Here is a 25,009-nt window from a genome sequence, read left to right as displayed (position 1 = left end):
AAAACCCCCATTTCCCGAAAGTCCAATCAAATACACGTCGAGGAAAGACAATTAAGAAAATTGTTTCGTAATTGGATTACCCTAATCCAAAGAATAAAAGAACATTAATTTAAACGAAGTACCGCTTTAATGGCTTTAGCGGAATTCAGGTAGTCTTTCAGCGAGGTAATTAGGGTATACCTACTTATTATGAATACATTTATTTAATCTTTTCAACAACAAAACTTGTATTGACTACTTATACTCTGCTGATACTTTGGTCTTCTATTCGGGGTGTCAGAGGTTCGATCCCAGTTACGCAACTCTATAACTGTTATAGTGATTTGCGTTTCAAACGATTTACTGACTTGAGAGTTCTCAAAGGTCTATGAAGCCTGCCAATCCGCACTTGGCGAGGGTGGAAGACTATAAACCCTTCTCATTCTTATTCTGAGAGGAGACCTGTGCTCATTAGTGGGCGGACAATGGGTTGATATGATGATGATTAGTAGGTAGGTTAGGTAGGTATCTACTCTGATCCATAGTGTGTTATCTATTCTCTGACCGCGCACCGCCAATGAATTTCCACAAACAAATCCGTTGAAAGAAGCCACAAGTTCATTTCTCTGTTCAGGTATAACGCGTAAAATTTTACTCCTCACGCGCCATTTTAACTTTAATTTACTTGAACTTTATGTGTCAAATTTCTTGTCAAAAGTACCATTTTAGACCTTATTTTAAATTCACCTTTAAAATAAGGACTAAAATCGTACTTTTGACATGACAGTTGACCCATAGAGTAAAAGTGGCGCGTGAGGAGTTATTTTGTACGGACTATATACAGATCGATACATAGACTGCAAAAATCAAAACCCTTCCTTGTGGCTTTACCGTAGTCGGGTAAAAAGTGTGCACTTCTGTCACACAAAGCTATACCTACCTACAGGGTAGGTAGTTTGTAGGTAGTATTGTAAACTTTTTTTTTATAAAGAATATTAGCCAAGTTTATCACGCTGACTAATATTCCCCTTTTCCCTCCAACTAAGCGTAAAGTTTGCTAGGAGTAGGTACGACAATAGTGCAACGAGTGGGGTGTGAACCGGCGACCTCTCGGTTGTCAGTCCGCTCCTTTAACCGTTGCTTGGGCTATCGAGGCTCTAAACTGATACCGCTAATGAATTAAGTTAAGCGTTTAAGCTACAAACTAAATCAACACACATTAATTCACAAAGTAGGTACCTAAGTTTCGGTAAACACAGGAAACTAATTAATCGTGGTTTCTAGTGCTGTGTAATATGGTGTACAGAGAACAGGCTTCAGTGACGGATGGAGGAACTTCTAAGGAGTACCTAATTACCTAAATGCGCTTTGGTTTAATATTAATTTACTAATTAGTAGGTAGAACGTAGTGATCATAAGTCTACTATTTGATTAATAAGTATGAAGCATAACTACTATAATTCCCCTTTCCCCTCCAATTAAGTGTATTTAATTCTTACTGTAATAGGTTCTAGGATAAAAGACAGCCTAAGCCAGTTAAATTTGAAGTGAAGTCAATTTTAAGTGATATTAGGTAGGTAGGTATATGAATTTTAAATTAATAAACGTGTTGCCAAAACAATTCAGAAGTGGGATTCGCAGTCCACTTCTAGAAATGTTTTTTGTTGAATTCTGTTGTACTTATTCGATGGCTAAATTAAATAAAAAACTTTAGTTTATTGTTAAGACTTTGAGTGGACGGAATTGTCAACTAATAATATGTACTTATTATCGTTTCAGCTTTGGTCAAGTTATTTAATTAAGTCACAGCAATTTCTCACTAAAGCCGGTTATAATCCCCTCGGTTTTGAACTGGCTGTGATGTAATTAACGTTAGCGCTCCAATACAATTATTATGGTAAAGCGTTCAGGATCGACATGTACCTACTATGGGTTCAATATTAAGTTAAGCTGATTTAATCAGGCTTGCTACATTGAGCTTTTTGTTTCGCTGTTGGATGTAATTCTATTGGATTTCTGGATAGCTAATTAAATTAAAGTTGAAGTGAAATTTATTTGTAGGTATACATTTACAAAGAGCTGTGATAGCCTAGTTAATACATCGGGTCCTATTCAGAGCGTCGGGGCACGCGCCTCTTATTTTTCGGGGTTTTAAGCAATTAAATATTTAAGCCTCAATATAGCTCAACGGGTAAAGGAGCGGACTGAAAACCGAAAGTTCTGTCTCAAAGATTTTCCACTCCTTTCCACAAAAAAAACTGTTGTAACGCTGAATTTAATGTGAAGAAAAACATCGTGTGGAAACCTGCATGCCTGAGAGTTTTCCATAATGTTCTCCAAGGTGTGTGAAGTCTGCCAATCCGCACTTGGTCAGCGTAGTGGACTGTGGTCAAACGCTTCTCATTCTGAGACGAGACCCGTGATCAGTAGTAAGCTAGCGATAGTCTGGGATGATGGTGATACAGTGTCACTGATTGCGATCTCCTTAAATGAGTTTTTATAGTGTAGAATCAATTAATGTACCCTAATAACTTTTATTTTAGTATTGATAATCTTAAAATTTGGGCTGCCCGCTAGTCAAGTGCTCTACATAATAATTAATATCAAAGCGGCAAGCTCGGCGGCTTCAGAACGTTTAAACTTAAACTTTAAGAACGTCTGGCAGGGGGCTGCCACATGCATGACGTGATTTCTAACACTATTCCGTGGAAAATGTGAAAAAATTAGCCTAGGTAGGTATATACTCTGACGTAAGATATTTTACACCTAATACTTAAGGTACCAACCTGTTATCTCCCAAAGCCACCATGATTCAAACTTCATAGTCGCTGATCGTTCCTCCCTGTGCAAGGGGACAAGACGCAGAGAAACTTTCAGCTTTTATAAAATAACGAAGGTCTGGCATGCGCTGCCTCTCTCTCTATTAGGGGTCATTTAATAGCATTTTACCTCCCTTAGAATCCATTTAAGGGATCGTAACGTTTCATCAGTTACCCATATAAAAAGATACTTATATTTATTAAGCTTTTCCTACACATTCGGAACGTTTTGGTCACAGATATAACTAATACAAGTACTTACCTAGTATTTTAGACCATTAGATCAGTTTTCAAAGTTTATAGTTCGAAAAATCGATAGATGCTGATGATGATGACGATCGATCGATCGATAGATGATGGGTTCCAAGCGATCAATAGCAACCTAGCGTCGAATGGTGGATGACATCAAGTGAGTCGCAGGGAACCGCTGGATTTAGGCGGCTCAACACCGTGGCCTGTGGAATTCTCTACAGGATACCTATGTCCAGCAGTAGACGGCTGTCGATTGATGATGATGATAATGGTTCAGTTTTTAGTCCAAACTCCAATTACCTATCTCATAGCAATTGAGGTTCTTATAATTACGAGCAAGATAGAAGCTGTTTTTGCATCATTTAATTACTAGAAACAATTTTAATGAAGCCTCATTTTTATGTTTTTTCCAATTAGGCGCCGCAAGTACTGTGCTCTGTGGAATTACTCTGAATGCTAATTGGAAAGCTCGTTTGAAAAACTGAAAGAGTGTAAGTAATACTATAAAATTTTGTGTTTTTGTTTTTATATTCTATTCAGGGTTTTATAGATAATGTTAGTACTAAATGAATAAATAAAATGGCCCACCGTGGCAGCTTTAGGTACCCCGTGGCCACAGCCACCCAATGTTTAATTATTGGAGTGTTACTCAACGGGAATGTTTTGAAATTGTTGGCACCTTGTGTCACAGTGTTACACACGGGGGTGTGACTCAACGGGAATAACCCAACTACTGGGCCCTGGGTAGCCTATCCAATCTGTTGTGACTGCTACGAAGGCGCTGGAGGAGTGAAGCCATCGTTTTACGGATGATGGCATGAAAGCTATCAGTCCTGGCCTCTGTGACCATCCCACTAGCACTACAGTCCAGTGCGACATACTATTTACATACATCCTATTTTATGCCGAAACAACATCGTGCTGTAGATTTGAAATATCACAGTTCGATAAGTTATGATCGATTACTTTGTTGTTTTCTACACGATTAAAGATCGGACTGGTATAGTAGAAATTTTCAAGACTAGCAAGTCTTGAAAATTTCTACTATACCAGTCCGTAAGTAGATACTTACCTACATTTAACATAAAATAATAGCTATACTTACCTACCTAATAAATTGAGCTCATTATAGTGTAACATGAGACGAGAAACTGCTAAAATTCACAGGTTTATCGGTGCTACCTGTAGGATGAAACTTTTAAATCGATGGGTCGAGCAATTAGCTAGATTGAAGACATGGTCAGACACAACGCTAATAGTCAGCGACGCGCGACGGAAACCTATGAATGCAACACCTAGAAATTCTAACACATGGAACTATATGAAGGTGTTTACAGAAAAAGAGTCATATCAGCTGAATGTAACTTCAGCTGCATGTTAGACTGAGGCCGTGTAAAGGTTGTTTTACGCCACAGCAACAAGTCTTTTTTATGCCAAAACACTGTGCTCAAGATTTGAAATAAGTAATACCTATTACATTTCGATAATTTGCTGAAAATTCTTGCTAAATTTTAAATTATTGTAGCGTGTAGCCCTGTGGCATGCCTCAATGTTGCAGTGTGATACTCTGGTGTAAAACGGCATTAAGATTTATAATAGAAGTTGCTGATTTATATTAAAGCGCGTAGCACTGCGTAATGAAACTGCAACGCCCGCCGTGGCGCCTACAAGCACGCCTACAAGTGTATTTCAGCCTTCATCTCCTTGTATTTATTACAAATTTTAAAATATGACTTGAGTGTGAAGTGATCTCTACTTTCGCAGCGCGTTATGTCTGTCCAAACCTTTAAAAGGGAATGAGCGCATCAATTTCATTAATTTGGTCCAATTAATTTCGACGGTTCGTAATTATAAGCCCTTAAAATTAACTTGTAAGTTCAAGAAAATGGTACCTAAACGTAAACGAAAAACTGTAGGTATGGCTTTTTACGGTTCGCGAATTCGTGAATACATTTACAGCTATACTTAGAAAGTTCATAATAAATTAATATAATATTAGAGTTTCAAGGCTTTAAAAAAGCGAATTAATTTATTTTTGGTAATTATCTAAAGTAGGTACATAGTGCTAGTTGGAACATTGGCACGATGACAGGACGCAGTGCTGAACTAAGCGCCATCTTAGATCGACGTCGCATCAACATCTGCTGTGTGCAAGAAACAAAATGGAAAGGTGCAAAATCACGACAAATCGGGAAGGGATTTAAATTTATATATTACGGTACTGAAAGTGGAAAAAATGGGGTTGGGATTATTCTAGATCAACATTTGAGCCAAAAGGTAATAGAAATAAATAGAGTGAGTGACCGTATCATGTCTGTTAAAGGTCGGCTGCCATGAAACAGACAAACAAGACTTCTGGGAAGAATTGTGTACACACATGAATGCTTTACCGGTTACTGAGCAAAGAATTATCTGTGGAGATCTCAATGGGCATGTGGGCAATGACGCAGATGGGTATGAGGATCATCATGGGGGCTTTGGTTATGGAACTCAAAATAAAGAAGGAACCACAATACTAGAATTTGCAGCGTCTCTAAATCTAGTAGTAGTAAACACATTTTTTCAAAAGAAAGAAGAACACCTAATTACATATAAAAGTGGAAAGTCCAAAACACAAATTGACTATATAATGACAGATAGAAAAAATCTCAAACAAATTAAAGATTGCAAAGTTATTCCAGGTGAACCTTTAACATCACAACATAGACTACTATTAGCAGCATTAAAACTTAAACGACAAATTAAATATAGAATACCGAGAATAGAGAGGATAAAATGGCGAGAACTTAATACAGAAAAGGGAAAGAATTTTAAGAATAAAGTACTTGAGTATTTGGGTAACGAACGCGACTCTCCCACAGTAAACTGGACTAAATTTCATGATGCCTGTATCGCCCAAGCAAAAACTACACTGGGTATTTCCAAGGGTCCCCTGCATAACGAGAAAGATGCCAAATGGTGGAACAACAACACCAAAGCCACTGTAGCCGAAAAAAAAACGCCTATTCAAGAAATGGCAAGAGAGTGGTACCGAGGAGGATAAGCTAGAGTACCAAGTGGCGAAAAAGATCGCAAGAAGATCAGTTGCGATTGAGAAGGAAAATGCAGAGTTGGGCCTTTATCAACAACTAGTACTAGCTTCAGACACAGAGGTATATAAAATAGCTAAACACAGGCATAATAACACGAAGGATTTTAAGTCTACAAAATACATCAAGGACAGCAAAGGCACGCTACTGACATCCGATAAAGATATCTGTAAAAGGTGGTACGAGTATTATCATATACTGCTGAATGAGGAGTTCCCCAGACAGACTGAAATGGAAGAACCAAGAACACAAGGGCCCATAAATCAAATCACTATCACGGAAGTCAAAAAGGCCATTCTGAAAATGAAAAACCACAAAGCCTGCGGGCCTGATAACATACCAGCCGAACTATGGAAATCCCTGAAGGCAGATGGGGAAGTCTGGGTAGTTAATTTGTTTAATAACATCCTAACAACTGAAGAAATGCCAGATGCCTGGAGAAAAAGCATACTTGTCCCCTTCTACAAAAATAAGGGAGACGTTAGAGAGTGTGGAAACTTCCGGGGGATAAAACTCACATCACACACCCTTAAAATCTGGGAACGAGTGCTCAGTGAACGTTTAGCATCTATAATCTCCCTAACGGAAAACCAGTTTGGTTTCACAGCTGGAAAGGGAACCATGGACGCAATTCATACAGTAAGACTGGTTATGGAAAAAGCTAAAGAAAACGGTCAAAATCTCTGGATGGCATTTATAGACCTAGAAAAAGCCTTTGACCGTGTGCCAAGGACATTGATATGGCAGGCGCTCAGAGCGCACAGTATACCTGAATGCTACATACGCATCATTAAAGACATGTACAACAACGTCCAAACCTGCGTCAGTAGCGCAGCCGGTATATCTGACAGCTTTGATATAAAAGTTGGCGTTCATCAGGGCAGTGCACTAAGCCCTCTGCTATTCAATGTAGTCATGAACTATCTGACGGCAAAAATCCAAAAACCAACCCCATGGAATCTCTTGTATGCTGACGACGTAGTTCTTATATCTGACAGTGCGCGAGAGCTGCAAGAAGACCTAGAAAAATGGAGAGAGTCGCTGGAACAAAATGGCTTGCGCATAAGCAGGACGAAAACCGAGTATATGTTCTGTAACTTCAATCCCAACGCTTTACTGGACCCGGGCATCACGTTGGGAAGCACGGCCCTTCCTAGAGCTAAAACATTCAAGTACCTAGGATCCGTTCTCTCCGAGGATGGCTCTATAGAAGCGGACGTAACACAAAGAATGACATCTGGATGGATCAAGTGGCGTACTCTCACAGGGGTGCTATGTGATGCTAAAATGCCAATAAGAACTAAAGGCAAGGTCTATAAAACGGCAGTACGACCAGCATTACTGTACGGGAGCGAAGTTTGGGCAGCTAAAAAGACCCACGAGCAGAAGCTACACACCACCGAAATGCGTATGCTGAGATGGGCGGGAGGAGTAACACTCAAAGACAAAGTACGAAATGAATATATAAGAGGAAGCTTAAAAGTTGCACCGATAAGCGACAAAATATCGGAATCAAGGCTCAGATGGTACGGACACGTAATGCGTAGGCCCGACGATTATGTGGTGAAAAAGTGCCTTTCCATGGCTACAAGAAAGAGGGGTAGGGGAAGACCACCAACTACCTGGATGACAAATGTCCAAAGGGACATGAAACGCCTCGGCCTCAACGACGAAGACGCGAACACGCGAACTACATGGCGCCGCATGATAAAAAAAGGCGACCCCGCGTAACGGGATAAGGCGAGGACAAAGAAGAAGATCTAAAGTAGGTACATAGGTATAGATAGAGACATTTAGGTAAACAGAAGATTATTATTTATTTCATTTTCACTATAAAAGAAGAAGATTATTATTTATTTCATTTTAATTTATATGGATTATTTTTGTATTTCATTTTACTAAGCCCTAGCCACTTTTCCGGTTACTTACGTTTAATTTTAAACTGAGGCTTGAAAAGTTAAACTAGAGGGTTCAGTCACTACTATCTAGCCTATAGGCTAATAAGTAATTATTCTAGCTTAAACTTCTACTTATGAAACCTATAAATAAATCAATTGGTCGTCAACGGTTTTTAATTAGATCTAAGCACTAGCAATCTTCTAATTTTATTATCTGAGTTCCAACCCAATTTTCAGGACAGTCGATCTTCTACACCCTATACCGAAGCCTAAGGAGATTTAATTACATACCTATTAGTTCGACGCGTTCGGCCAGTACAGAATCAGCGTCTTAATCTCTTTAGGCTGAGCTGTTCAATAGTTTAACTGAAGGGTTGGGATTAGTTACTGTTTTAATTACATTTAAACTTTCTATATGCCAATCAAAGTTGAAATACTTAGTTAACACTAACACTAACACATTTAGTTTCAATCGCCGAAGGTAAGAATTTTTATTTCCTAGTCCTACATCCATAGGTTTATCACTTTATGTGATAACTAGCTTTTAATAACTTATCGTGATATACCTACTGAGGTAATTCTAACACTCGAGGGTAATCCGTAATATCTATCAGTGACAGAATTTTCAGTAGGTACCTATCTAACCATGAGCTCTAGAAATGCATATCTTTCTCGCTACTTCCTGTATCTATATTTTGCTCGTAGCTGTTAAAGGAGTACCTGTCCTTTAGCTAGATAACTATAGTCCACGACAGGTTGAGATGGCAATCGGGGTATGAGACGGGGAAACACCCCGCATAACCGCACCTCACCCGCGCTCGCCCGCATCGGGTTAGCGCGGAGGCTGTGCGGGCGTTCGGGGCTTTCCATCCCCGATTGCCATCTCTACCTGTCGCATACTATACTTACTTTTTCGAAGTTTGTGAACGAATGGAAAAGAGGACAAAGTAGGTGATATTGTAAGTATCTAGGAATTTACGAGTTTCTCTATTCTTAAAAATAAAGCAAAAGAAGATAACATCAACTGAGTAAGTACCTACTTACTTTATAAAAAATAATGTAAAAATGAAAAAAAAATCATTTGATTTCTTTGTTTTTAAATGTTTATATTTTTGTCTATTTCCTTAACTCTAGGGCTAAATAATTGACTGAAAGTGTAAATAGCTATTTAATTATTTTCCGAGAGGTAGGTCCTACTAAAGTATTTAAGATTACATAAAGTGTTTCTGGCTTTTCATCATTCCGCGATATAGTACCTAAGTAGAGAGCAGCCACCCCGGTGGGTGCGGAGAATTTAATATTTTAAGAGTATAAAGCTCGCCCGCTTCGCCGCGCCGAGAATCCGACGCTCTTGCATTATGAAAGTTGTTTTCAAGCCATAACCGAAATGGTAGAGCTTTTACCGATGTACGTAATAGTTGAGTAAATATAATTAGACGGCCCTGCCGGGCCCTTGAGCACACAAGAATTTGGGGCCCTGTTGTAAAGTAAAAAAGTGAGTGACAATTATTTTTTTAACAAATTTTTCATCATTCACAGAATACCTATGCAGCATCCATATACTATAGCTATAGATTTCACAAACTTTATCTAGATCTAAATCTAGATAAAGTTTGTGATATCTATAGCTATGCAGATATCGCAAACTTTCATCCCGCTAAAGCAAGCTGATAAGCCAAACTATCCCTTTCTCCCACAGTTTATCTTGACTTACATTACATTACACATACATACTTATACAACTTATCTTAATTTACAAAGCGCCCAATGTCTAGAGGCGTTTGCTTAGATTTACGCCGCTAATAAGGTTGGTATTCGTGTAACAGCCTTTACACATTAAATACCGTGGATTTGTGGAATACTACGCAGGGCTGAATCAGAAATCATGATTATTAACGCCATACGTTCCTTGTAGAATTAGGTAATGTTAAGGAAAACCTGTAGGTTAGGATAGGTAGGTATTTTTAAGAGTGCACGTCTTCATAATAATATTTAAAAGGCATACCTACCAACGATTTAGCGTCAAAGAGCGGGGTTAAATTACATAACCTGAGTAACTTCAGTTTAAATGGTTAAAATTTAAACTTATAGGTAATTGTACCAAAGAAAATTAACACAGAGTTAACCCGAATTTCGCTTTTTAAGGTTGGTAACATCTGTCACATAATATAACCCGACCAAATATGAATGAGTGAATTAGGGTCTAGCATCTCTTTTGCACTACAACGCTCTGCCTTTATTTTTTGATGACTTTCCAAGACATTTCATTTTGGTCGTTTTGGTGCAATCAATTTCGTGTCAGGTGCCTGTCAATATTTTGACATTAACCCAGTAATAGCTACTCAACCCTCCCACATAGGTGGATTAAATATTTAGAAAATTAACTCGCGGTTTACTCCTAACTTTTGATGGCGAAAGAACTAACACTGTGTTAGCAGATAACTCCGAGTTAATTAAGTTAACTCCAATTGGGTCCTAAGGTAATAATAAGACTATATTCAATGTGAAAAAATAATTTATTATTTGACTATTAATATAAAAAATGATATTTCAAAATTACATCACAATAATAAATAATTAAATTATTTATAACATTACACAATATCACTTTTATTATAAATATTGATTATGTTTATGGATATGGTACATTTTTTACGAGAGTATTTTATAATATCGAGACACACGGCAGTCCACCAGGCCAAGTTCTGGCCAAACACAATGTTAGGTTTCGATTGATTTTTTAACATAATTAGCGAATTCGTCGTGAATTCAGCCAACAAATCACAATTATTGTGTTGCTACTATTAAATAGTATTTTCTACACCTTAAATTTCTCAAATAAATATATTTAATTTCATTTCCTCAATCACAGATGAAAAATAATTACTGACTAATATTATACATACATACAATATTATTACTTAAATATCGCGCCAGTGATTTATATATTTTACGCGAAGTTCTCTAATAAAATAATCTCAATTTTTATTATTTACATACAATCAAACTTAATAAGTAATCTGTCTCTAATCCGTCGGTAAGTTGGGTACTTTGCAACGTTGATATTTGTCAAAAATTGTATGGTCTTATTTGACTAATGTCGCTATATAACTTACCGACAGATTACAGATAGATTGATTAATTTTGAACGCTAAACGATTGTGATATTTATGATAATACTTATTATTCTTATTTTATTAGCAATTTGGAAATATTGTGGCTAATTCCGTTGTACACAATCTCTAAACTAAAATGATACGTCTAAATGTATTGCTATCTCTATAATTTTGCCTGCAGAAAAGGATAGCACTAGATTAATTACACCTGTTAATTTAGTTTATTTAAGAGATTGTGTACAAGAGGATCAACCACAATATTTTGTTACAAAAGCGGTAACACCGGTGGTCCTCTCAGTGACACAACCTAAGAGAGACTATTCTTTCCTAGTACTGCCTAGACAAATCTAAATATGCTGGTGTTTCACTCTTTGCTCAGTGCTTTCGAGCTTTTAACTTTAATATATAATAAGTAATATATAAATCTTTCGAAAATTACTGTATTAAAAAAAAAAAAAAAAGTTATGTATGTATTACTGAAATAGTTAATTATATTATATAATATTATATTCGAAAATTGTAATCTAAATATTCATAAAAGGAAAAAGTGACTGACTGACTGACTGACTGATCGGGCTGAAATTTGGCATGCAGATAGCTATTGTGACGTAGGCATCCGCTAAGAAAGGATTTTTGAAAATTCAACCCCTAAGGGAGGGAAAAAGGGGTTTGAAATTTGTGTAGTCCACGCGGACGAAGTCGCGAGCATAAGTTAGTATGAAATAAGGTGGCTGATTCCTAAAAAAAAAACAAAATAAACATGCGGGCACTGTCTACAGCGAATCATACTAAATATCTCTCTATTCGTATAAGATAAGGTTTATTTTTAAATATCCGCATAAAAGTGCTTACGGTTCGGTGAAAGTTCTGCACTGGCCTTTATAAAAGTATATATTCGTAAATTGTACCATTAAACCTATCTATTACATAACATTTGGCTAGTGGATGGAATATTATGAAAATAATACTTTAAAATTCAATTTAACATAGCAAACAAATTTTTTTTAATATTGTAATATAAATAGTTCTTTAACAACTTGGTAAGAAGACGCAACCACTTTTGGTAAAACCACTATTAATTTATTTTTGTTGAATCCAGACCAATAACCAGTACTAACTCCATCCATGGAAAGAAGTTAATATAATATATGGCTCTTTCTGTTACGTAGGTATCTAAATATATAAAAGGAAAAGGTGACTGACTGACTGATTGACTGACTGATCTATCGACGCACAGCTACTGGACGGATCGAACTGAAATTAGGCATGCAGATAGCCATTATGACGTAGGCATCAGCTTAGAAAGGATTTTTGAAAATTCAACCCCTAAGGGGGTGCAATAGGGGTTTGAAAATCGTGTATTCCATGCGGACGAAGTCGCAAGCATAAGCCTAGTCCCATGACAGAGACGAAAATCTCAGTGGCCGTTAACTATTTTGAGGCACCAACCAATCACAAACGAAACTATGCTTTCTAATTGAATTTCGAACCAATTGAATATCGAATGTTTGTGATTGCTTGGTACCTCAAAATGGTTAACGGCCACTGAGCATTTCGTCTCTGTCATTTGAACGGGATTACGTAACAGAGAGAGCCCTATGCTAACTTCATTCCTTGGATAAAGAGGGAATTTTGTCCTCCACGGACTACAGTCCCTCGTCCGTGCAGGTCATTATACTACACTGTAGTAGTAACTACAGAATCGATATGTGTTCATATATTTAGGAGCAGCATATGCTGAACATTACAGTTTATACTTCCGCAGGATCATCGTTCCCATTTGTTATTGTTTTGTGATCAATGTGTGAAAAATAAAGTTTATTTATTTATATATTACCTATAGCTGATACCGTATCTTCTCGTGACTTGAGGCGTATGTGTGGTGGCGATGGCTAGCAGCAGTGGTACATCGTTCACGTCGATGTTGAGGGCCTGGGTCAACGTGGCTATGTCGCAGAAGTCAGTCGACATCAACATATCGGCTAACGTTTTGGATAGCACGCAGAATTCACGGAGTTTGCTCTCCATGTATAGAATACACTGTAAAGAAAGAAAAGTACTATGATAAGTTGAAATGAAGAGTGTTAACTTCTATGATAATGTAAGGTTTTCGGTTTAATCACCACTAAGGTCAGGGTAGTTAAAAAACTGATTTCCGTATTTCACGTGGAAACTAGCAGGGAAGCAAACATTTGCACGCCTCGTTGTCCCATGGACCTAAACTCTGACCACAGAGGGAAGTTAATATAGGCTTCTCTCTGTTACGTATTCCCATAAATACTACTTTATACATGGCATAATTTTGTACCTATATCAAATATTTTAGAAAAGAGCAACCGCCGAGTTTCTTGCTGGTTCTTCTCGGCAGGAAAGGCATTCCGAACCAGTGGTAGATGCATCCGACTATTCGTAAGCACTTGTAAAAGTTTATACGAATAAAAAAGATTTTCATTTTCATTTTCATTTTCATTTTCATTTTCATTTTCATTTTCATTTTCATTTTCATTTTCATTTTCATTTTCATTTTCATTTTCATTTTTCATACAAATGACAAAGACAAAAAAGTCAGTGGGCATTTACTATTTTGAGTGACCAACCAATCACAAACGAGCCTGTTTTTCGTGCTAACTTGTTTCCAAATGAGGTAAGGTTCCTTATTTCTCTATTAGCTCCTCCCTATAGTACAAAAGGTAACAGGATAGTTACCTGTTGTGGCGGTATGTGGGCCCTGCGCATGGCGGTCAGAGCGTCCAACATTCCGCCCACCAGCGGCGACAGACCGCCGCAGCCGCAACCGCGACCGATCAGTCGCACCTCCCTATTTTCAACAATGATTCATTTTGAAAATAACTCTAATCTATACCATCTACACAAAACTGGTCACAAAAAATTGTGTCAGAACACACATAAAGTAGGATTCCATAGCCATGATAGTTGCTAAAAACTTTGAATACCTCTTAAACCTCATAATGATTTTAACTATACTATTTAACAAACCAGCTATTACTTGATAGAGTAAACCAAAGTCTTTTTCAGCTCTCGCATTGCAAAAATAACGCTCATAGTTTTTTTTTTATTAATTTAAATAGGACTTTTACCCTAATTCTTTTTAATGTCTCTGTAAAGTAAGCGGTAAAATAGGTTCCTATAACTAAAATGAAATTTAGCCTTATAGCGCTTATAGTTTATTATCAAATGGCTGTGACCTACAGACAGACAGGTCAACTGGACTAAACTATAAAACAATCAATAGCCTCAATAGCTCAACCGGTATAGGAGTGGACTGAAAACCGAAAGGTCGACGGTTCAAATCCCGCCCGTTGCACTATTGTCGTACCTACTCCTAGCACTAGCCTGACGCTTAATTGGAGAGGAAAGGGGAATATAAGTAATATGGCTAATATTCTTAAAAAAAAAAAGAAATCATGTTTTATAACAGAACTGTAAAATTAAGAGTTACTGACCACGTATTAGTGTCTCCAACAATAGCGACAGACCGCACGGTCGCGTCTACACTCTTGTGCAAGTACGACGACAAGTCCAAATCTCGTCTCAGCTCTGCCTCCCAAGTGCTGGGCTTTGCTAACGTTCCTGTGACGAATAAAATTTTCATCGAACTAAGATTCAGTTGCATGACAGGCAGTTAAAATACCGTTACGGTTACCGTTAAACTATAACCATCAGTAAAATAATAATATAATAGTCTATACGAGTCTAGGTTTGTTAACTTTACATTAAAATTTTACCTATGACCACATAATACATAAAAGTATATTATTTGCGGTGCAGAAGGATCACTCCGCAAAGACGTTTGAAATGAAATGAAAATTTATTTACAAAAACTATGTTGGTTTACATTTTTGTGTCGGGAACCCTGAAGTAAGTTTAATAAACCTGTGTCTCAGTGTCCCCGTTCCACCTCCTCTACATAAATAGCATCCTTTAAATATATAGTCTCCTTTAAATAAATAGCAACTTTTGTTACAACGCAATAAAGTGCAATTCAGCTTGCAATGCACTGCCGCCTACAATTTAATAAATGCTTATCTCTTGCGTAAACTCTTATCTCTCTCTGTCTCTCTTATAAGAGATAGAGAAACGCGTGAGCCGTCGAAGAGGCATGCCGCCGTTTATGTCTTGAATCAAATAACCAAGTGACCCTGATCTGTTTTAACTTCTAATCATGCAGATATTTCTGGTGGTCAATATATAATTGTAACTGTAACGTAACTTTAACCGTCTGTCATGTAACTGGACCTAAACAAAATATATTGCGCGCTCTAAAATTATGATAATTCTGTGTATTACGCCGTGAAACAAACAGAAAACTAAACAAACAGATTTCATTTACACAGATCTTATGATGTATAATAAAATAAACAATGATGAAAGTACAATTTGTTAATACATCATAATATTCATTTGAGTACATAAAATCTACAGAATTATTATAAATTCAACCATGTGTCTGTTTCCTTTTCATAAACATACTGGTGACTCAATATTGAAGACATTGGGCTTCAGATAGCTTACATTGAGGAAACAAATAAAGACTACACTTTACTGAGCTTAAAAATAAATAATAATATGTATAATTATTACGAGAAACATTTACACCTAGGAACCTACAATTTGATAAAATTTGGCAAGGGAACTTTTATTCCAGAAAATCAAAGAGCTTCAGCTAGTGTCATATATTAATTATTAAAATAATTAATTATATAAATATTTTTTATATAGGTTTGTTGGTTTATTGGTTTGTTGGTTTGTCCTTCAATCACGTCGCAACGGTGCAACGGATTGACGTAATTTTTTGCATGGGTATAGATAAAGACCTGCAGAGTGAAATAGGCTACTTTTTATCCCGGAAAATGAAAGAGTTCCCACGGGATTTTTAAAAAACCTAACACCACGCAGACGAAGTCGCGGGCATCAGCTAGTCTAAAATATATTAATCTTAAATCATGCTAGTTCTAAGTAGACAAAGTATATATGCTCACCTTGTAAAACTAAATCAGGTACATAGTGGTTTGTGACGCCGCCGAGAAGCGTGACGTCATATCCAGAGCGCGCTTGCGTGCGACACTGCGTACGCATTAGCGGCAACGGGAACTCTATCACCTGCTTCACTTCCAGCTTATCGTTCTTATTCATCGCACTCGCTCCCTCTACGTCTACCTTTACACTAAACGTACACACATCCTTTGACACGCAAGCACTTTTATCTTTACTAACATTCACTATAACTGTGTGCTCCTTCCGTTTCCTAACAAACGTTTTTGGTGACATTTCCCGTTGTTCTGGCTCTGTCACTATGGACTCTTTCGCGAACTGTGGTTCAGTCTGTCGCGGCATATCGTTCATGTACTCCATTTCGGACGCGTTGGTGGGCGTTTGCAACATAGACTCCATCAACTGGCATTTGTAACAAGTCTCGCATCTTTCCTCCTGTATCGGCGGAACGAAAGTGGGATCGAACTGGAAGTTATCCAGCTTTAAATTCCCCGGCTTCCCAATATAGTGCCTATCTAAAATCTCTAAGTTTTTACTCTTCATATAATTAGTGACTATTTGCGGGTACTTATCGAACTCGAACTTAAAACCGGAATGTTTTATTGGCTTGGAATGTTGCAGTGTTTGGGCGCAGCACTTCGACGGGCTATCGGTGCTTCTCGACGACTTATCTTTCTCATCTACGGTTGTGGTGACTTCAGCTTCCTCGGTGGTTTCCAATTTGACCGGCTCGTTTTGGATCTTAGACGATTTCTTTACGCATTTCCCTCCGTTCGACTTGTTCTTTAACCCAACCAGTTTCTCATCATCGCCAAGCACGAACATAACTTTATCACTTTCCTCCGACGACGATAAGTTAGAACCGGAATCTGAAGAATCCTTCAACGAGATCATCATCGTAGGTTGCCGTCTCAACGGTTTGAGCTGTTTACCACTCGTACTATCTACCGCGAATTCTGAACTAGAGAGCTTTTGAGTTAAGTTCGCGAGCGTCGTGGACTTTTTCAGACCACCTTCACTCGCTACTAAAGTACTGACACTACTCGTGCTGCTCCTATTGAACGAGGGCACTCTTAAACACTCTTTCACTTCTAAACGTTTTGCGGTCCTACCCGAATCTGAGTTTTGTTTATTCACTTTCACAACTTTAGCATCACTGAACACACAGTCTTGATACTTGAAGTCGTTTTTCTTGACGTCACCACAGCGTACGAAGTACGTTAACACGGCGAGTAGCTTGTTTATGAAGTTTATGTTTTTGGTTCCTGTGATGATGGTTCTGGCGGACCTTGGCGGGAAGCCGACACTGCCGCAAAGGTCTGTGAGCTGTGCCCATAGAGCGTTGTATGGACGCCGCGATTCCGTCAGTTCTTGTGTGCTTTGCGGATCATCTATTGTGTCGTAGGGGCTGACTGTAGTGACCCAGCCGAGGTGGTGTGTGAGGACGTACGTTAGGAGTGTGCTGATAAAGCTGAAATAATAATACTTACAGTTAAAAATGTATTTTTCGTCCCTTGTATAAATTTATCCTTCAATCATGTGCAAAGAAGCAAGAGATCAACAGGATTTTTGAATAGATGTACAGTGACCTAAGCTACTTTTTATCCCGGAAAATTAAAGAGAAAGAGATGTCACGGGATTTTATTAAAAAAACTTAAATCCACGCGGACGAAGTCGCGGGTATTATCAATTTTCAACGAAAAGTTTTTTTTTTGAGCGAAGCATATGGCAACACCTCATTTTATGATTGAACGTTTGAGACCAGACGGACATTTTCTGGCGAGCAATTTTATTGCTGCTTCTTACATGAGTACCTAATAAAATATTTCTTAAACTTCACATCTTCTTGAAATATTTTTAGTGGCATTAAAGTCAAAGTCAAAGTCAAATGGTTTATTCAAAATAGGTAATAAATTACTCTTTTTGATGGTCAGATGTTGGATTTGTAAGATATAGTGGTGATAGTTATCACACAAACTTAAAACTAAAGCTACATTCAAAATATGTTGTTGTGTAACTGGGAAGCAGTTTCTGAGAAGGAAATCAAATCAAATAAAATCATTAGGCTCCAAATTAGCATAACTCTAAGAATAGATACCTGTATAAATGCACGTTGTACCTACACCCACACAGCTTACACAACTAATTCACACAGTAGTAAACGACCAACCGCGTCAATCCATTGAACGTTGTTTTTCGCCAGTCACGTGAAAAACGCGTAGGTAAACACTACGTAAAAATAACTACCAAAATACATATACCAAAAATAAACTATTGCACTTGACTGATTTCATTCACACATGTCAGTAATTATCAGTACGTCCAAAGACAACTTTGTTTGTCATTTTAAGACCAAGGGTTAATGCATATCCGGCGGAATTTTTCAACTGTTGATAATTAAATATAGACCTTATCTGGTTCCATTAAAGTTCACAAGCGTATGCAACCCGTATTTTATTCCGAAAAACGTTGACGTAAAATTTTCAGTTGCCATTTTCAACTTTATTCCAAATTGATAAGAGCTATATTTAATTTACAGCATAAAAAAATTATCCGTCTAGTCTGCCCTGAACCTAAGACATATTATACCGAAAGTGTTGGATATGAGCCAAGTAAGTGTCAGAAAAATATCTAATGTCGTAGAAGCGGATTAATGGTTGTATTTGAACGAATAATAAGGGCGATGTCTATTGAATTTTTAAAATCTCAGTCTTCCTTTATTTTTCTTACTAGTTTTATTATTTTGTAGCAAATAGATAAATTATTGCACATTCTTAAACGACAATATTAAGGCCCCTTTAAACTTTAAATGAGTCATTTAAATTTAATGCGGCCTTAAAATATTTATTAAAATGCGTTTTATTACTCAGGAGGTATTATACATCTTTTGAATAAAACCTTGTTCGTACGAAAATTCTCATCTAAATTTTGGCAAACTGAACTCCAAGAAATGTAATCTCTTCGCGATGTTCCTATAGGAAAAGCTAATTGCCATCTTTATAGAAAAATATGTTGATGTCCAGTGAAATATTTTATTTGATTAGCAGTTAGCACCAGTACCGCATTTTCTCATTCTATTTATCTTAATATTATAAATGTGAAAGTGTATCTGTCTGTCTGCTTGCTAACTTTTCACGGCCCATCCGTTAAACCGATTTAGACGACATTTGGTACAGGGATAGCTTGCATCGCAGGAAAGGACATGGGACACTACTCCGAAAAATTAAAGAGTTCTCACGGGATTAAAAAAAATTACACTGAAGAAGTCGCTGATATTATCATCTTTTTGGTACAGAGATAGCTTGCATCTCGAAGACGGATACAGGCACTTTTTATCTCGAAAAACAAAGATTTCCCACGGGAATTTTAAGAAACCGAATTAAGGCGGACGACGCTAGATTAGCTAGTTGATAATAAAAAGAAGCCATGCCTCGGCGCCACTCTTCTCTACTCAGTCTGTATGCGTTGCACCTAAAAAGATTGGCACTAATTTTAGACCTGTCAATTTAGAGATTTGATAGAATCGAATTAGTACCACTTGAATCATGAGTGCGAAAAAACTGTTTGTACAATAATATGCGCAGTCTTTGCCTTAAAATCATGTGATTCTGATTAACGCTGGGACTCGAGAACTGGTACTAAAATAAATTACGTCATTCGATTAACGGCACAATGTTCTTGTTATGAACGAAGCGAAATATTTTTATCACCTGCCCACATCACGTGCATTCTGCGATTGGGGATATCGAGTTAATGCGTTTCTTATAAATTGCTGTGCGTTGATAGATCAGTCAGTCAGTCAGTCAGTCAGTCAGTCAGTCAGTCAGTCAATCAGTCAGTCAGTCAGTCACCCTTTCCTTTTATATATTTAGATTCAGACGAAATTAGAACCGGTATAATATGTTTAATGTTCTACAGATCAAATTTACAACTTCTCGCGCGAGGCACCGAGTGGAATACACAATTGGGTATTTGACTCCAATTTTTTTATTACTTTATTATAAACTAGAATAAAAATAATGACGTAAACTGAAAAAACTAATTGAATCGATCAAATAACAAAAAGTTAGAAGCATTTAAATATTTCTGATCAAGCAGAGATAGCGATATAGCATTTTGACGTCACACCTTACTAATGCCATAGTAGCTTCGTGCGGTTTCATAAAAATTTGTGTGCCATGGCAAGAGCGTGCTATGTTCGAATTTTACGTGGAAATTTAAGTGATTTGACATAGATAGCTCTCAAGACTGGCATGTTGGAATCCGCGGTCTCGGCAAACGGTAGACGCCCTCCGGTTCGGAAGAGCGATAACATCCAGAAAATGGCTGAAATAGATTGGATGCGAAAGGCCGAGGATAGGCTATAAGTGATAGGCAACTAAAAGATACATATTGGCTATTGATGATAACAATACTCACAAATTAGTATTTTTGGTGTCCCCGATAGTTAACACAGAGCAAAGGTCGCTGAGTAAGGTGCTCGCGATTTTGTTGGTATGGTCTGGCTCGCTGGTGACCAGGTCTAGCCACACCGAATGTAGCCGCGGCCCAAACATCAGATCTGACAACCTGAAATTTGAGAAACCTAATAAAGTATTCTCTAGGAGAATTCCCTTGAAGAGATGTGGCACACCCGACAAACAAAGCTTCTTATGCATTGCACCTTTGTAAAATTTACTTTGTTTCATTGGCCAATTGGGTTTGAAAGTGTAGTCCACCCGGACGAAGTCGCGAGCATAAGCTAGTCTTAAATGTATAAAAGGAAAAGGTGACTGACTGACTTATCTATCAACGCACAGCTCAATCTACTAGACGGATCGGGCTGAAATTTGGCATGCAGATAGCTATTATGACGTAGGCATCCGCTAAGAGTTTTTGAAAATTCAACCCCTAAGGGGTCGAAATAGGAGTTTTAATTTGTATAGTCTACGCGGACGAAGTCGCGAGTATAAGCTAGTACAATATAAACTTTTCGATTATTTTTATCTCCAGTTTATAAGTTTCTCGCTGATTTATTCCCGGCAAAAATAACAGTTACAAGCACACGAATACATTCAAAAGAGGTTATAAATGTCTAGTTTTGAGTTGCAAAATTTACGAGTATCAACATAAAAGTTTCTACATTCTGTCTGTCAAGTAATTTGACAACTGCCTTGGCTTTGCGCCAGATCATCAAAAGATAACAAACTCCTGAATGCTAATGTTATGTAATCTGTTTAAATTATTTACTGACTCCAGTACAAATTCTTGCACAACCACAAAGACGCCTAAGTCAAAAAATACCTTGCATGTAAGCTTTTACGTAATCTAGCACTGAAACTTTTCTGAAATTATGTACCAGGTAGGTATATGTATAGTACGCGACAGGTCAAGATGGCAATCGGGCAGGGAACGCTTCGTACACCCGCACAGCCTCCGCGTTAACCCGTTATGGGCGAGCGTGGGTGACGTGCGGGTGTGCGGGTCGTCCTCCCCCCACCTCATACCCTTATTGCCATCTCGACCTGTAGCGGATAGATTGTTACTGAAAAACCATTAAAACTGGATCATTCGTTTTCGAGAAAATCGTGAACATACCTACATAATACGTATGCCGAATGAAGAACCTCCTGTTTTTGAAGTCGGTTAAATATATACTCACGAACTAAGAATATATATGTCATCTTGTAACTTACCATCTCGCCGCATCCTCCGTCGCCCTGTGCAGTGTAGACACAAAGGCGTTGCCTATCCCCGCGCTGAGCGCGGCGAGTCGCAAGCGACACACAAGCGCTTGCAGTTGCGGCGAGTGCTCCATACATCGACGAACTAGATCCCTATGACAAAGAATCATCATCATCATCTCAACCCATCGTCAGCCGCTGATATGAGTCGAGTAGCATATGGCTAACTATGGGCCTCATACGAAAGCTAGCTTACTCAGCGAGCGATGGAGAGAGCAATGCTTGGAGTTTGTCTACGTGATCAAGTCAGAAATGAGGAGATACGTAGGAGAACCAGAGTAACCGACACAACTCAACAGACGAAGCTGAAGTGGCAATAGGCAGGGTACATAGTCCGAAAAACCGATAGACGTTGGGATCCCAAATGGCAACCTCGTATCGGAAATCGCCAGGTGAACAGACGGCGCAGGGAGCCGCTGGCTTCAGGCAGCGCAGGACCAACGCGTGCGAGTCCCTACAAGAGACCTATGTCCAGCAGTGGACGTCTATTGGATGATGATGATGATGATGATGATGATGATGATGACTGTATATGCGTACTCTTGAGGTTGAATTCTCTGTGAGTAGGGTAGAGGATAGCAGGGGGCGTGTTTACGCATTTTCCAGTACTGGAAATTGTTGCGATACCTACCTACTTATTATTCAATAACTCAAGTTATATGTAAACTCACATGTCAGTAGACTCAGCCACACTGATAAGCAAAGCGAGCCCGAGCTTGCCTCTCCTAATTGCGATCGAGGAGCTCGCCAGACTGTCCGTCGTGCCGTTTGAAGAGTTGTTGCTGTAGAACTGTGTACAAAACATTCACTTATTCACTTCTTCTGTAAAGTCGTGCTTGGGGAATTTCAATAGCTGTATCTTTTTTAGGCTTCTGTGCCTCGAAAGGCTTTATACTTTATAGGACCACTTCGTTGTCCGTCTGTCTATCTGTTTTTCCCGATTCCCTATCCCGTAATAATTTCGAAATATCTGACCTTATTGATAAATCTACATTATAAAAAGACCTCATATGCAATCATTTCAGCTTTCTAGGTCCAAGAGTTTAGTCTGGGTATTTGCAAGAGTTTATGATGAGTCAGACGGTGAGTGATTTTTTTCTTTTATAATATGTATCTTTCCTCCTCCATTTATTATATATTATTCTCCTCCAGATATTAATAATTCTATCTCATAAAATCAGCATCAACAAAGTTTTATTTTATTTTGAAATTAGTTACCTACCCATATTCTAGCAATTAAGATATATGTCACCAAGTATTTACCTACTTTAAGTAAATAAATTTCTATCCTCGAGGTATGTCTAATTGCAATTTGCAGTGCAAATTATAGTCGCTAATTATTGCAATTATCACAATTTCTTGGACGCAGGTCACATGTCGGAAAAGTTCAAAACAAACAACGTATAATACCTACCTATTAAATACGGTTCTATAACCTTGTGTCAGTTGATATGACAAACTTTTAATTGATCCACAAAGCAAATCATAATACTATTAGTAATAATATTTATAGTAAAAGACCGGACCGCATTACAGAGGCGCTGCGCGGCGCGTCGCTTCACGTCCAAATATTCTCTATAACTTGTCCCTTGACGTTGTTTTGGCAGTTGGCACCATTGCAAATGACACAATAATAAACCCTAAGTTCTAAGGAATAAAGCAAACAAAGCAATGGTGCCAACATGACGGCAGGGATCAAGTTATAGTGAACAGCCTATATGCCGCGACGCGCAGCTCTAGTGCGGCATGCACTATACGAAATTATTGAAATAATATTTTGACGCTTTGTGTTACGTGGTGCAGCGCTACGCAGCACAGCTGTAATGCAGTCCGGCCTTAAAGTTTATTGTCAAAAAACCATTATTCACAAACCTCCTTTCCAATCTACCTACGCTTTTAAAGTTAAATGCAACAAAAAAGCAATTCAGAAATAGCAATTTATAACATACACCTTTATACCTACTACGTTTTGGTATTTTTAATGGAAATTCTGCAAAATAGCGCTGAAGTAGCAATTGGTAATAATTTATAGTACTAATGGTGTGGTACTTTTACCTGCTCTTACTAGAGCTCTTTTTTACTAGTTTGAAAGACTACTAAGATACTTCCTACAACTCACCCGCTTTCCTTGGGCCGTTCGCCAATGTAATTGTATAATTTGTAAACATATCGGCAATTAAACTAATAGTGGAACTAGGAGGAAACGAAACTACCATGTCATTGCCAAAGTCTGTATAGCTTGCCAGTTAACTCAACGAGTTGCGAAATGGCAATAGGCCCGCCCATTGCTACGGTGGCACGGGCGGGAATCTATTGTACTGTGCAACGGCATCACAATAACTGTTCCATCCAACGATATAAATGTACCACTAGCGCGGCGCTTCATAGTACACGATTAATACGACTTACGCGGTGTCCTATATGAGCGACGATAACGACGCGACGCGACGCGACACGACGCGACGTAATGCGGCCGCAAGCACGGTATGCCGTTGAGTTGATCGCGTTCGTCGCGTTCGCAGCGTCGCGTCGCGTAGTATGCGTCACTCACGCAGGACACCGCGTTATTGTTGTAAATTGTAATATATATTTTTTGTAACATATTTTTGTAAATGTTGTGTTTACTTATAAATGGCGACTTATAATTGGTCAACAATGATCATGTAGACAACTCATAACATACTTTGCATGTCAATTGACGAAACATATTGGATAATTATTGATATTACTTGCAGTAATCTTGCAAATGAATAATTTCATTTCATTTCAGGAGTGCACCGATGTTCTTTGGATGGATGTTGTTATTATGAAACGCCGTATCTAGTGAAACATTTATAATTTATATCACCATCTAATATAATAGAGCTATTAGCTTTATTAGTAAGCTTATTTGACTAGAGTGCGACTGATTACAATTTACAACGACGACCGTGACATAATAATGATTGTAATTATGTACGCTGCACCGATAAACGATCACATGACACTGCCGGCCACTCATGTGACGTGACGCGTCGGAGCTAGATAAGGGAGTGTAAACAAACCGGTTTACAGCAAAGGGCTGATAACTAATTACCAAGTTCAACTAACTTTTACCTAAACGCCCTAATAACTGTTCGG

At 38.1% G+C, this 25,009-nt stretch overlaps 1 protein-coding gene across 3 annotated transcripts in view; it reads right to left on the bottom strand.

Moving 5' to 3' along the window:
• Positions 1-10,534: 10,534 nt before the first annotated feature.
• LOC117982680 (folliculin-interacting protein 2) overlaps positions 10,535-25,009 on the bottom strand; it is a 28,733-nt gene continuing 14,258 nt past the window's right edge. For all 3 annotated transcript variants that reach the window (XM_069498706.1, XM_034969053.2, XM_034969054.2), the window contains exons 7-13: positions 22,561-22,679; positions 21,842-21,982; positions 20,586-20,735; positions 16,154-17,637; positions 14,618-14,744; positions 13,860-13,971; positions 10,535-13,193 (exon numbers count right to left, since the gene is read on the bottom strand). In XM_069498706.1, the coding sequence (XP_069354807.1) occupies positions 12,987-13,193; positions 13,860-13,971; positions 14,618-14,744; positions 16,154-17,637; positions 20,586-20,735; positions 21,842-21,982; positions 22,561-22,679 (2,340 nt within the window). In that variant the 3' untranslated portion in view covers positions 10,535-12,986. The remainder of the gene's footprint in view (positions 13,194-13,859; positions 13,972-14,617; positions 14,745-16,153; positions 17,638-20,585; positions 20,736-21,841; positions 21,983-22,560; positions 22,680-25,009) is intronic.

This window comes from Maniola hyperantus, chromosome 5 (assembly GCF_902806685.2).
Source record: "Maniola hyperantus chromosome 5, iAphHyp1.2, whole genome shotgun sequence".
NCBI classification, from domain to species: Eukaryota; Metazoa; Arthropoda; class Insecta; order Lepidoptera; family Nymphalidae; genus Maniola; species Maniola hyperantus.
This window is presented reverse-complemented; position numbering and strand designations above follow the sequence as displayed.